The sequence below is a fragment of the Schistocerca piceifrons genome, chromosome 5, assembly GCF_021461385.2.
Source record: "Schistocerca piceifrons isolate TAMUIC-IGC-003096 chromosome 5, iqSchPice1.1, whole genome shotgun sequence".
Classification (NCBI taxonomy): Eukaryota; Metazoa; Arthropoda; class Insecta; order Orthoptera; family Acrididae; genus Schistocerca; species Schistocerca piceifrons.
In genome coordinates this window covers 644037429-644049636 of record NC_060142.1, presented here as the reverse complement: position 1 = coordinate 644049636, position 12208 = coordinate 644037429, and the positions used below count along the sequence as shown (strand labels likewise).

The following is a 12208-nucleotide window of genomic DNA, read 5'->3' as shown; positions in this document are numbered from 1 at the left end:
ACAAACTGTACATTGTGTGAATGCTTGTCTCAGGGAAATATGAATTAACAAAATCTTCTTGGGCTTCCAGCCACATCAGGTGGTAAAAATCCCACAAGCTTTCAGCTGAGTTCTCATCAACAATTGTCAAGTGATAAATGCCTGCCATGTCGCAGCGGCCTCGCTGTTATATAGCCGCACCACTGGCTGTGACATCACTGATGCTGTCTCCCTCACCAAGTGTAATAATGTTTTTGCCCCAAACTGCCATCCTTGTTGATGGTGTTTTCAGATATTTTTATTTCTACTGATTCTTTTGTGACGCTATCCCAAAATCCCATCATCCTCATAATGGCAAATATTTCATCATGTAGAATTGGGTGTAGATTTTATAAAGTTTGTGCTGCCACGGCTGATTTTTCAGGATTGCATACGCATAAGCATCTCCAGTGTTCCATCCGGCGTTGCTTCACAGTGCGTACTGTATGGTAACTGTAGTAGTGGCCACTCTGACATGGTATTTAGTACACTCAAGGCATTATGAGCCCTAGAGCATCCTTCGCAGGCCTCAAGAGCTGAATACTGATGAGATGTTGTGTCTCATCAGGAGGAGGCTAATCTTTCCCAACACTGTGCCACAGAAAAGCAAAATGGAAGTTTCTTGTTCTCTTCTTCAGTGGTGTTTTTTTTGTGTGTCTCGCCAGAAATAGCCCATGATACCTGGTGGTGATTGTAGCCATTTGTCTGGAAGACTTTTGGAAGGTGACGTAGTTCTAGTGCCAGATTTTCTTCGTCTAAGATGAGCGCCATGTTTTTGCTCTGGACGGTGGTGGTTAAGAGCGTGCAGATACCGATCTGTATTGTAGGTTTCCTGTACACATTGTAACTGAGGTGTCCATTGGTTTTCTGGTGAATGAGGATGTCAAGGAAGGGCAATGCACCACCTGTCTCTACTTACATCATAAAACTAATGAGGTCATGAATGCAGTTAAGGTGTTCTAAGAAGTCTCCCAGTTTTTCACATCCATGGAGACAGATGATAAATGTGTCATTAACATAATGATAAAAGCAACTAGACTTTTTGGGAGCTGTGTCCAAAGCAAAGTATTCAGATTTCTCCATAAAAAGGTTGGCTATGGATGGAGCTAATGGAATTCCCATTGCCACTCCATCCAACTGGTTAAAATACTGGCTGCCATATAGGACATATGGTGATGGCAATGTGTGCTTAAACAATCCCACAACTGTACTATCAAATAACTGGGAGAGGGGATCTGTGCAGTCTTTGAAAGGAACATGCTTAAATAGGGAGACCACACCAAAACTGACCATTATATCACATTGCCCAGGAAGCAGATGTTTAATTTGGTGTATAAAATAATTGGTGCTTTTGATGTTATGCATACAGTAACCCACGTGCTGATTAAGAAGGCTGCCCAGATGTTTTGCTACTCTGTAAGCTGGTGACCCAATAGTGTTCACAATAGGGTGAAGAGGAAAACCCATTTTGTGCATCTTTGGTGGCCCATAAAACATAGGTGGTCTTAGTGCCTGAGGGTGGAGATTCTTAATAATGGCATCTTCCAGTGATGACTGTTTTAGAAGCTCCAATGTCTTCCTCATTATTCTTGACGTCATGTCCCGTGACAGTGTCCGGTAGGTATCCTCCTCAAGAATCAACTGAATTTTAGCATCGTATTCAGCTTTATTCAGAATAACATATGCATTGCCCTTGTCAGCTGGTAAAGCCACGATGAGGGAGTCATTGTGGAGTGTGTGTAAGTCACAAAACGTGCCAGATTATTTCAAAATCTAAACTCTGCCATATATCTTGACTAGGGCTGAATGCAACAGACTTCACACACACTGCAATGATACCCTCATGATTCTGTGAGCTGAAAAGCCCTGACAAAGGATGTGGTTCGATTGGTCCAGTCTGGGGTGGTATTGGGTGATGAAGGGGGCTCTCTTGCGTAGCTGCTTGTTGAGGGTGGTGGGAGGACTGAGGGTGTGTTGAGAAATTTTATGGGAGATCACCCTATGAAGATTCCACACACTTATCACGCTCATCCTCATAGTGTGGACATTTATGTCAGGCGCATGTGCTTGATTATCTGTCTTCGTGCCCTGAAATTAGAGGCATCCTACCCAAGATACTTCCCACCCCTTCTGAAGTGATGTTCCATCACCCACTCAACCTCGAAGACATTCTGGTCCATTCCTATGCCACTCCCAATCCCAAGTCCTTGCCACAGGCATTGTATCCATGTGGAAGACTCGGGTGCAAGACCTGCCCAATCTACCCATGCACCACTACGTATTCCAGTCATGTCACATGCATCTCCTACCCCATCAGAGACTGGGCTACTTATGAAAGCAGCCCTGTCATGTACCAGTGCTGCTTCAAACATTGCTGAGCTTTTTATGTTGGTATAACTATCAACCAGCCATCTACCAGGATGGATGGTCATCACCAAACCGTGGCAAAGAGCAAAGTGGACAACCCGTGTCACAATGTGCAGCTGGAAGTAACATACTTGATTTCAATGACTGCTGCACAACCCAAGCTATTTGAATTCTCCCCTCCACCACCAGTTTTTCTGAACTGCGCAGATTGAAGTTATCCTTACAACACATTCTTTGCTCCCAAAATAACCCCAGCCTCAACCTTTGGTAACAAATTGTCCTCACACCCTCCATCCAACTGTTTGCACCCCCTCTGTCCTATCACCTCCTCCTAAATCACGTCCTCTCACCCTCATTTTGCACTACTTTCTGCCTATGCACTCACCAGTCTTTTCCCCTTCTCTGCCCCTCTTCTTTCCTCTCCCCATTAACCTCGTCCTTCCTTCCCTCCCTTACAGCCTCCCCACACTGCACTCTATAGCCTTGTCCTGTTGCCTCTAATAGTCTTTTTCATTGTGCCTGTCTGCAAGTCAGCATATCATCTTTATGGTAAGTAACAGTCTATTCTTTTCATAGAATTGTTGACATTCCAACATGCACTTTTCATTGTTTAACTTCAACATTCAGTTCTCCACAAGCAGTGATTCTCCAGTTAAGTCTGCATAATCTTACTAAAACTGTCTCTTGCTTCTTTATGAAGCTTAAAAGGTTTCCCCCATACAAGTGGGATTTTATTTATTTCATAACATTTTAGATTTCTGACCAGAATTTAGAGATAAAATAATCAGGTGCTTTGGCAAAGACAAAGAATATGCCAACAGGATAATTCTTCTTCATTAGCTCTGTCAATATTTAATCTGTGAGATCTTGTATGGCTTGCCCTTTGGAGGGTACCTTACAAGTCCCAAAATGAAAGGTAGTTGACAAGCTTAAGTTCATAGTTGACTCTGAATGGCTTTCGTAGACACAAATCTTTAATGACACACCACAAAGGTATCTTTTGTTCTCTCTGTATAAGAATTTTATTCGCTTTCAGGAAAGAAACTGAAATCCTTCAACGTTTTTATGAATTGTTTAATTTGTTTCAGGTAAGTGAGAGCCCACATCAGGAAGATAATCACTCAGATATAAATGGTAATTCTAGTGGGATACATTGGGATGACCAGATTCTAAATGCTGCTTTGCCACCTTACAAACCAGTTCTACAAGATGATGAGCCTTTTAAGCCTCAGAATTTCTATACCTGTCCAATTTGTCATGACAGGTAAGTTACTTTTACCTGTATTCATTTATAGTTTTTATAATGTGTACCATGTGTTTTAAGGTATAAAGCTTTATTTTAATATATTATTGTGACACCATTTAGAACATTTTCATTGGTAAATGAAGATTTCCACAGGGTGAACCACAACACCACTGACAAAATGCTTGATTTTGTCTAGGGATATTTCTTACAAGGGAACCTCCCCATCGCACCCCCCTCAGATTTAGTTATAAGTTGGCACAGTGGATAGGCCTTGAAAAACTGAACACAGATCAACTGAGAAAACAGGAAGAAGTTGTGTGGAACTGTGAAAAAATAAGCAAAATCTACAAACTGAGTAGTTCATGGGAAGATAAGCAACATCAAGGACACTGGGAACGCAGGAGCGCCGTGGTCTCGTGGTAACATGAGCAGCTGCGGAATCCAAGGTCCTTGGTCAAATCTTCCATCGAGTGTAAAGTTTAATTTTTTATTTTCAGTTTATGTGACAAACTCTTATGTTTTCATCACTTTTTTGGGAGTGATTATCACATCCACAAGAAAACCTAAATCGGGCAAGGTAGAAGAATCTTTTTACCCATTCGCCAAGTGTACAAGTTAGGTGGGTCGACAACATATTCCTGTCATGTGACGCACATGCCGTTACCAGTGTCGTATAGAATATATCAGATGTGTTTTCCTGTGGAGGAATCGGTTGACCTATGACCTTGCGATCAAATGTTTTCGGTTCCCATTGGAGAGGCACGTCCTTTCGTCTACTAATCACACGGTTTTGCGATGCGGTCGCAAAACACAGACACTAAACTTATTACAGTGAACAGAGACGTCAATGAACGAATGGACAGATAATAACTATGCAAAAATAAAGAAAGTAAAATTTTCACTATAGGGAAGACTTGAACCAAGGACCTCTCGTTCTGCAGCTGCACATGCTACCACGGGTACACGGCGCTCCTGTTGTGTAGTTGTCCATGATGTTGCATATGTCATCCATGGACTACTCAGTTTGTATATTTTGCTTATTTTTTCACAGTTCCACACAACTTCTTCCTGTTTTCTCAATTGATCTGTGTTCAGTTTATCAAGGCCTATCCACTGTGCCAACTTATAACTAAATCTGAGGGGGGTGCGATGGGGAGGTTCCCTTGTTAGGACTTTAGTATAAGGGAGCCATTGTCTCCCATGGCATATTACAGAGTAATTGCATTTTGTTTAATTTCTTACCTCCATTTACCTTTGAAGTTGTATTGGACTGAAAATACCTACACAATGGCATATATGTCAATGGTGTGTGCAGTGTCTTGTTTGGAAATAGACTGGTTCCATTCATTCATGGTACTTGTTGTTGACAATAATATGGCCCACTTCACTCTTGGCCCTCAATCTCGCACTTGGTACTACATGTTTCTGTTGGGGCTTTGTTGTTCTGGTAGTGATATTTGTATGTTAACAGTGATAAACTGCAGTATGGATAGATTTACTCATGAAGAGTTCAATATGGATAGCTTTACTCGTGACGAGTTGGCCAATATGCACCTCGTGTATGGGTTCACTGAATTCAGAGGAAGAGCTGCACAGTGCCACTATGTTGAACTGTTCCCTCAGTGATGAAACCACATCACATTACTTTTGCCACTGTCTGTCATTAAACCTATCCATATGCAACTAATAGCTTCAGAAAAACAAACCTGAGACAGACACAAACAGTACAGAGTGCAATCGTGAGGGCATTGCTGTTGTCAGCAGCAAGTATCGTGAGTGAATGGAACAAGTTTCTTTCCAAACAAGACACACAGTACATATTTTCTACATTTGCAGATAATTTCACTGCCATACAGATAGAAGGAAAAATAATTGCCAACAAGAAATTCAACATAATGTAGTTACTGTGTAATGAGCCACCAGAGACCACAGGTTCCTTGCACCAAAATACTCAGAAAGTGTCCCTGAACCACCTCCAAAACTTTGGTGGTGGAGTTCAGGTTCACTCTTTATAAGGTAATGTGATGGATGTATGTGGGGTTAGATACACTGAGCATGAAATAGCAACCTTAAAGGTCAAGTATTTTTAGAAAATTCTCAAACCATCTCAGCTGGTTTGTTTATGTAGGATGCTCATGTGACCAAATCAGACCAAAGGGGCTGTCAAGCTCTATCGCCATGAGCAGTGTAGCGTGCCCTCACTCCATGAGGCACTGCAGAGAGGTCTAGAATTTAATCCAAGACACCAGTGCAAAGTCTGCTGATCAGGAATTGTACACCACCACCTCACCTACTCATGCTATTCAAATATTAAAGGTGAAAATGTCTTCCACCACTTTGAAGTTCAGAGCCACCCCACAACCATGTGTTAATGACCTCAGGTACAGGAGCAGGTACAGAATGAACGAGTAGCTTTTTCTATTGTCCATTTTACCTGTGTACGTGTTTGAGTTACTGATAACTTAATACTACACTGTAAGCTATGGGTAGAATACAAAAAGTAAAGGTCAACCACTCGCAGTGTAGTTAAGGCTTGGTGGTTGACAGGCATATAAGCAAGATTGCTATTGGTGCTGAGCTTCTGGAAAATCGAAACACACACACACACACACACACACACACACACACACACACACACACACACACAGAGAGAGAGAGAGAGAGAGAGAGAGAGAGAGAGAGAGAGAGAGAGAGAGAGAGAGAGAGAGAGAGAGAGAGAGAGAGGGGGGGGGGGGGGGGGGGTACTGCATTTGTGAAACCATCTCATTCCTTATCATAGTCAGAGATTGCAATTATGATTTATCCATAGAACATGGAAGTAACTACACTATACCATACACTGTCCTCTGAAGAACAGCTTACAGTGAGAAATATAAACCTGTAATTAGCTGCCAATTGAATGTTGTGTAAGCTACAGCCTGATTTTTCTTTCTAGGTATCTGCTGCAATCCAGCTTGGATTTCCACATGAAGAGGCGAAGCTTGCAAATAAAATATCATTGTCAAAACTGCAATCGTTTTATCACTGATTACAATAGATGCAGCTTTCTGAACCACCTACAACAACACTCAGACTCTGGAGGATATCTGACTGACACACTCCATGTCACAGTGACGCCTCTTGCTGAAGACCAGCTTAGGACAGACCAACAGACATTCGAAAACAAAGATTATACCCAGAACATTTTTGTGAAACCCTCATCTACTGCAACAGTTGGACTCAACAAAAATGGTGCTCCATCTGAGATAACTACAAATGCAGCAGTTGCAGTGCATACAGAGGAACAGGCTCAGCAAAGAACAGCTGTAGAAGATGCCCTTTACACAACTGCTATGAGTAATATTAAAGTCTCCAAAAACCTAACAATGCCAGAGGTGTGCAAGGAATGTGGCATGAAACTTCTTATTGACTTAAGGAATCACTTACTGAGGCCAAGCTGTTATGTTGACCCTGGGTTAGAATGTCAGCAATGCAAATTAATTTTACCATCAATATGTAGTCTTCGTGCTCATAAGAGGTATCATCAAAAATTGAGACCCCACACATGCCCTGAGTGTGGACGTATCTTCTCTCTTTGGGCATCATTCCTGGTTCACCTCAATTATTCATGTTTTCATTTGTCTCGGTGTATTCGATTCAGATGCCCAAAATGTGCAACACTTTTTTATTCTGTTGAATTGCTTGAAATGCACTACTTTTCTGATCACATCAAGACAGTGTTTAAATGTGACTTGTGCCCCATAGCATGCTTTGATACTATTTCTGTTGATCAACACAAGGCAATTGCCCATGTGAAAAAGGATGTAAAGACTCTCCAATTTCAGCAGTGCCAGATATGCCCAGATCGCCTCACCCCAAAAGAACAAATTGCTGGTCATGTTTTGGAACATACCCGCAGTAAAAAGTGCCTGGCGTTTGGGTTTGAGTGTACTGGATGCAAAAACTTCTTCCAGCAGAAGGCTGTATTTGGAGCACACCAGTGCAGTGGATCACCAGCGTGTGCAGATCGTGCTCAGGGGACTAACTCACAAGGAGACAGTATGATAGCATCTGACTGTAGTACTGACAATGCATGCAGAGATGGGGGTAAAAATACCTCTGTTAGCAGTACCACTGATAATATGAACAGCAGTGATAATTCTGTTAGCACCAACAACCTAGAGACATCTGTTGATAATATTGATGATAATAACTGGAATAATACTACTTCTACAAGCAGCCAAAGGTCTGATATCCCAAAGTGTCTTCCAATAAAAATTTTAACCCGGAGCTTCCCGGTGAAGAAGCTGTCGTCTCCAAAAACTATACAACCGAAACCGGTTTCACAGGCTGAAAAACCACCTATTAGACAGTACGGCAACAACAGGCTCAGCAATGTAACTGTGAAGACAAATGGAAACAGATTTATTCCAACAAAACACATTACACTTACGCAGGATTTAAAAAAGAATACTCTAATAGCAAATATTTTGCCTGCACAAGCAACTGTGAGAAGCACAGATGGAGGTGTATTAAAAGTCCGTAGAGTTATTCGTAATTGTAGTTCATGCAAAAGAGAAATTGTGTTCCATTCTCCTTCATTGGAACAATACTCCATGCTTCCTTCCAAATGTTACAACTGCTTAAAAAAACACAATGCTCTCTCAGGTTCAGGAAGCATTTTTACTTCAGGAACTAAAACAATTGTGCACCTGCAGAAGGCAAATAGCCCTAATAAAACTTTAGCTGTTGTTTCTGCTCCAAAACTGATGGCAACTCCGGTTTCAAGTACAGTTACAGCCACACATCCCACAACAGTGATACCTACTACCAGGCAATTGAAACCTCTTGGCAGCATAGTGACAGAAAAATTGGAAGAAACTAAAGAAAGTGCTCGTTTTGCATTTAATGGCCCTCATAGTAGTACTGATTCCAAAGCTCCTCCTGGGCAGTTCAAGTGCCACATTTGCAAAAAGCTAATTAATATACAGTCCAGTGATATTCAGGATCATTTTAGCAAAGAGCACAAAAACATAGAGATCCATAAACTTACTCCACTTCTGAAAAAAATTAATATTGAACATTCACAGAAAGGGAAAGAGTTAGGTACTATCATCAAAATGGAACCAGAAGACAGTGAAAGTCTTGAGCCTCCACTAAACACTTCCTCTGGAGAAAAATCTGAAACTCCTGAACCACCTAAAAAGAAAAAGAAGTCAAAATTAGGATCCAAAGACAAACCACCTGCACCTGTTACACCCTTCAGTTCAGGAAAGCTTATATTCCCAGTTGTAAAAAAAGAAGACAATAAGTATGAATGTTTCAAATGTCAGTTTACCCACATTGATAAAGGTGAATTTGAATCGCACATTGTCCTTCATAAGACAGATTCTAGTTCTTTCCAATGCATGGAATGTGGAATGTGTTTTATTGTCCAACCATCATTTGAGAAGCACCTTTTAGTCTGCCATGGCATAAGAGATGTTGAAAAATATGTAACTGAAAATCTTAATTGTAAACAAGATAGTTATGACCCTTACAATGGATTCTCCCCAGTGACTGTATCATCAGATGACGAAGCTGATGAAAACAAATGTAGTGTGTGCCATGATAGTTTTGAAACATCGGAAGAATTAGATAAGCATTTCCGTGTGCATGGGATGGCATTTCTTCTCAAGAAACAACGAGAACTTAGACAAATAATAACAGCATAATGTGTGGACATCCATTGTTTGTGTAAAAGTTTTTCTCACATTTCATAGCAATGTATGTCATTAATAAATGTTATTTCAATGTGTGCTATTAGCTAATATGTCTAAAAGCAAAGTTTTATAACATGTTACTCAGATTCATCAAATGACTGTTAATTTCTTCGCTATGTGAAGTTCTGTCTTAAAATGATGTAAAAATCTTATGCTCCCATGGGGTAGGTTGCAATTTTATTTGCTTTATCTTATGTGACATGTAGAATAGTGCAATTCAATCACTGCAGTATAAAAGTATGTGTCAAATGTTTGTTCCTTTTATAGCTGTCATATCCCTTCTTTTCTTTTAATTTCACTTTAAAATAAGTTTTCTGTAACTGTAGTAAACTCATTGCTGGACAACTATTATTTTTGTATAAAACTTTCATCATTTGTTACACTAGAGATTTTATGTCTGAACAATGTTCAAAAGAATTTAATGTTTTATATAGTAGATATATATATATACATCACCCATACCAGATTATCTATTAAATTTTACAAGCTTGTATTAATTTCTCGTTAGTGTTTCAAGCACCTACATCATTACAAGGCAATATGAGCTTTTAGTAGACAAATAATAAGGTAAATCAGTCGCCAAGCAGCAGACTTCATGGAATACAGTTTAACTGGGCATAATTTGCTTTCCTCTGACCTGGAAAGCTCATTCAGTAAGGGAAATGAGAATATAGGAAAACAAGAGATGGTAAGGGAATGGGAAGAAGGCTAGTGGATATTTAGTGATGGGAGATTGTGGAAATTAAAAATATATTGGAGAAACAGCTCCTCGCTGTAGGGCTCAGAAGAGCTGGTGCAAGGATAGGACTTCAGCCTATGTTGTCCACAGGGGAATGCTCCAAGGACGTGCATGATTGCTTGCAAGCATGGGCAGCTTGGGGATTGGGCTTGATGGGCAACAGAATATTATGTTAACAGAATCTTGTGTCAGTTCTTGGTAAAACAACATTATAATAAATGAAAATGCTTTTGTTCTACAATATTACTTTTATTTTGTAAAATAAAAGTAATATTGTAGAACAAAAGCAAACTGTTGCTTTTCATTTATTAACAGAATATTATTTTGGATGAAGAGGATAGGGAATGGTAGCCCTCATCTCAGGCCAAGATGAGAGATAGGCACTTTTTTATGTAAGCTGGATTTTAGAATTTGCCCACACAGCCATCTTACTGTTGATTTTGTATGCTTTAGATTCCAACATTTCTAAATTATGCAGTATCAAAATGGACTTTCAGGAATCAAGGTACATACAGTTATGGTAAATTTAAAGGTACAAATTTTCACTTACAATGTTTGAAACTGGATAAGATGAAGAATATTATATAGAACAAATTAAATTGTCTGTCTTAACAGTGCACTATAAACTGATAAATTCTCTTTTATATTGCATATGTTCTTTCTATTGACACAGAGACATTAAACATAGGGTATAAGCCTACCTTAAATTACAGGAACAAATGTTTTGGTACTTTGTTGCAAATGTTGAAGACAGTGCACAAGTTCTATAGTTCTGTTTCTGTGACATGTTTAAATAGTTTATGTACAGCTATATTGTTAGAAGCTGATGAGGTTTGGAACTGGAAACTATTGGACAAGTTCTCTAAGGTTAATTTCAATCAATTTATGCTCCCTATATTCCTGACACACTGAGGGGAAAAAAAGGCTTGGATCTTGTTCCTTGCCACGGACAACCAGGAATGTGACACCAAGGTTGACCCTATTTAGGTGTTTCTTGTAACTGCAATGATTGATCTTCAATCTTGCAGTATCTGTTGTGAAACTTCTTGAGGCTTTCATCTTATGAAACCTGGCATTACTTGAATTATTGGACAAATTAATGCGTATTGGCTGCCTTTGTTAATAAATGTTCTTAATCATTTGTCTTGCCAGTTCCTTGACAACTCCTTTCTGAATGTGTAAATTATTTCTGTTTCTGGAATTTTCTCATACTAAAAGATTCCCCTTTGCAGATGCTTCCATAGCAAGAGCATCTACATTTTCATTTTCATGGATTCTAGAATGCCGTTTTTGTCCAAGCCATTATAATTTTTTTATGTTTCCTCTTCATCTGGAATATGATATCAACTTTTTGTTAGCTATTATATTTGTAAAATGGTTGTGAGGTTTCTAATGCTATCAGATATTAGTGACTGTTGTTCCTTCAGTGGTTGTCTGCACAAATAGTTAGGATCCCAGTACGATAATCAACACAGCTATTGTTGTGGTAGAGTCTGGGACCGGCTTGTATAACCCTCGTCATTCATTTTTTAGGGCCCACCACTTGAATCCATCTCTGTATATTATGCACACTGCTATGTGCTGGCGGAGGAATTCCATTGCATTTGTTTTGCTAAGATCACAGTTTTCATCTACATCTACATGGGTACTCTGCAAATCACATGCAAATGCTGGGCAGAGGGTTCATCGAACCACCTTCACAATTCTCTATTACTCCAATCTCGTACTCCCCCCGCAGGTTCGGGGGTAAGAATAGGCGCTATATTCCTGCCTGTCGTAAGAGGCAACTAAAAGGAGTCTCAAACGTTTCGGCCTATATGTGATGGTCCCCTGTCGGATTTGACCTCCATATTTCCAAATTCTTCCGAAGAGCGAGCCAATTGAGGAAGGGTGCATTACATGGTGCATTGTGGTGTCTATCGTGCATTGAGACCTTTAGCCAGATTTCTCGTCATCGCATTGCTGTCCCGCTCATTCTCCATCTCTTGGGCGGGGATACCTTCCTGGGTGCGATTTCCACAATGCACTGTGCAGTGTTAGTTTTTGTGGAGACGGCAACCATGGACTTCCTTGCACCTAATATCCAGCACGGGAGCC

General features: G+C 40.1%; 1 protein-coding gene across 2 annotated transcripts in view; it reads left to right on the top strand.

The window, feature by feature from the left end:
• The window catches only part of LOC124798051 (zinc finger protein 532-like), a 76746-nt gene extending 67029 nt beyond the window's left edge, over positions 1 to 9717 (top strand). For both annotated transcript variants that reach the window (XM_047261277.1, XM_047261278.1), the window contains 2 exons: positions 3474 to 3649; positions 6567 to 9717. In XM_047261277.1, coding sequence (XP_047117233.1) covers positions 3474 to 3649; positions 6567 to 9324 — 2934 coding nt within the window. In that variant the 3' untranslated portion in view covers positions 9325 to 9717. The remainder of the gene's footprint in view (positions 1 to 3473; positions 3650 to 6566) is intronic.
• Positions 9718 to 12208: the final 2491 nt, after the last annotated feature.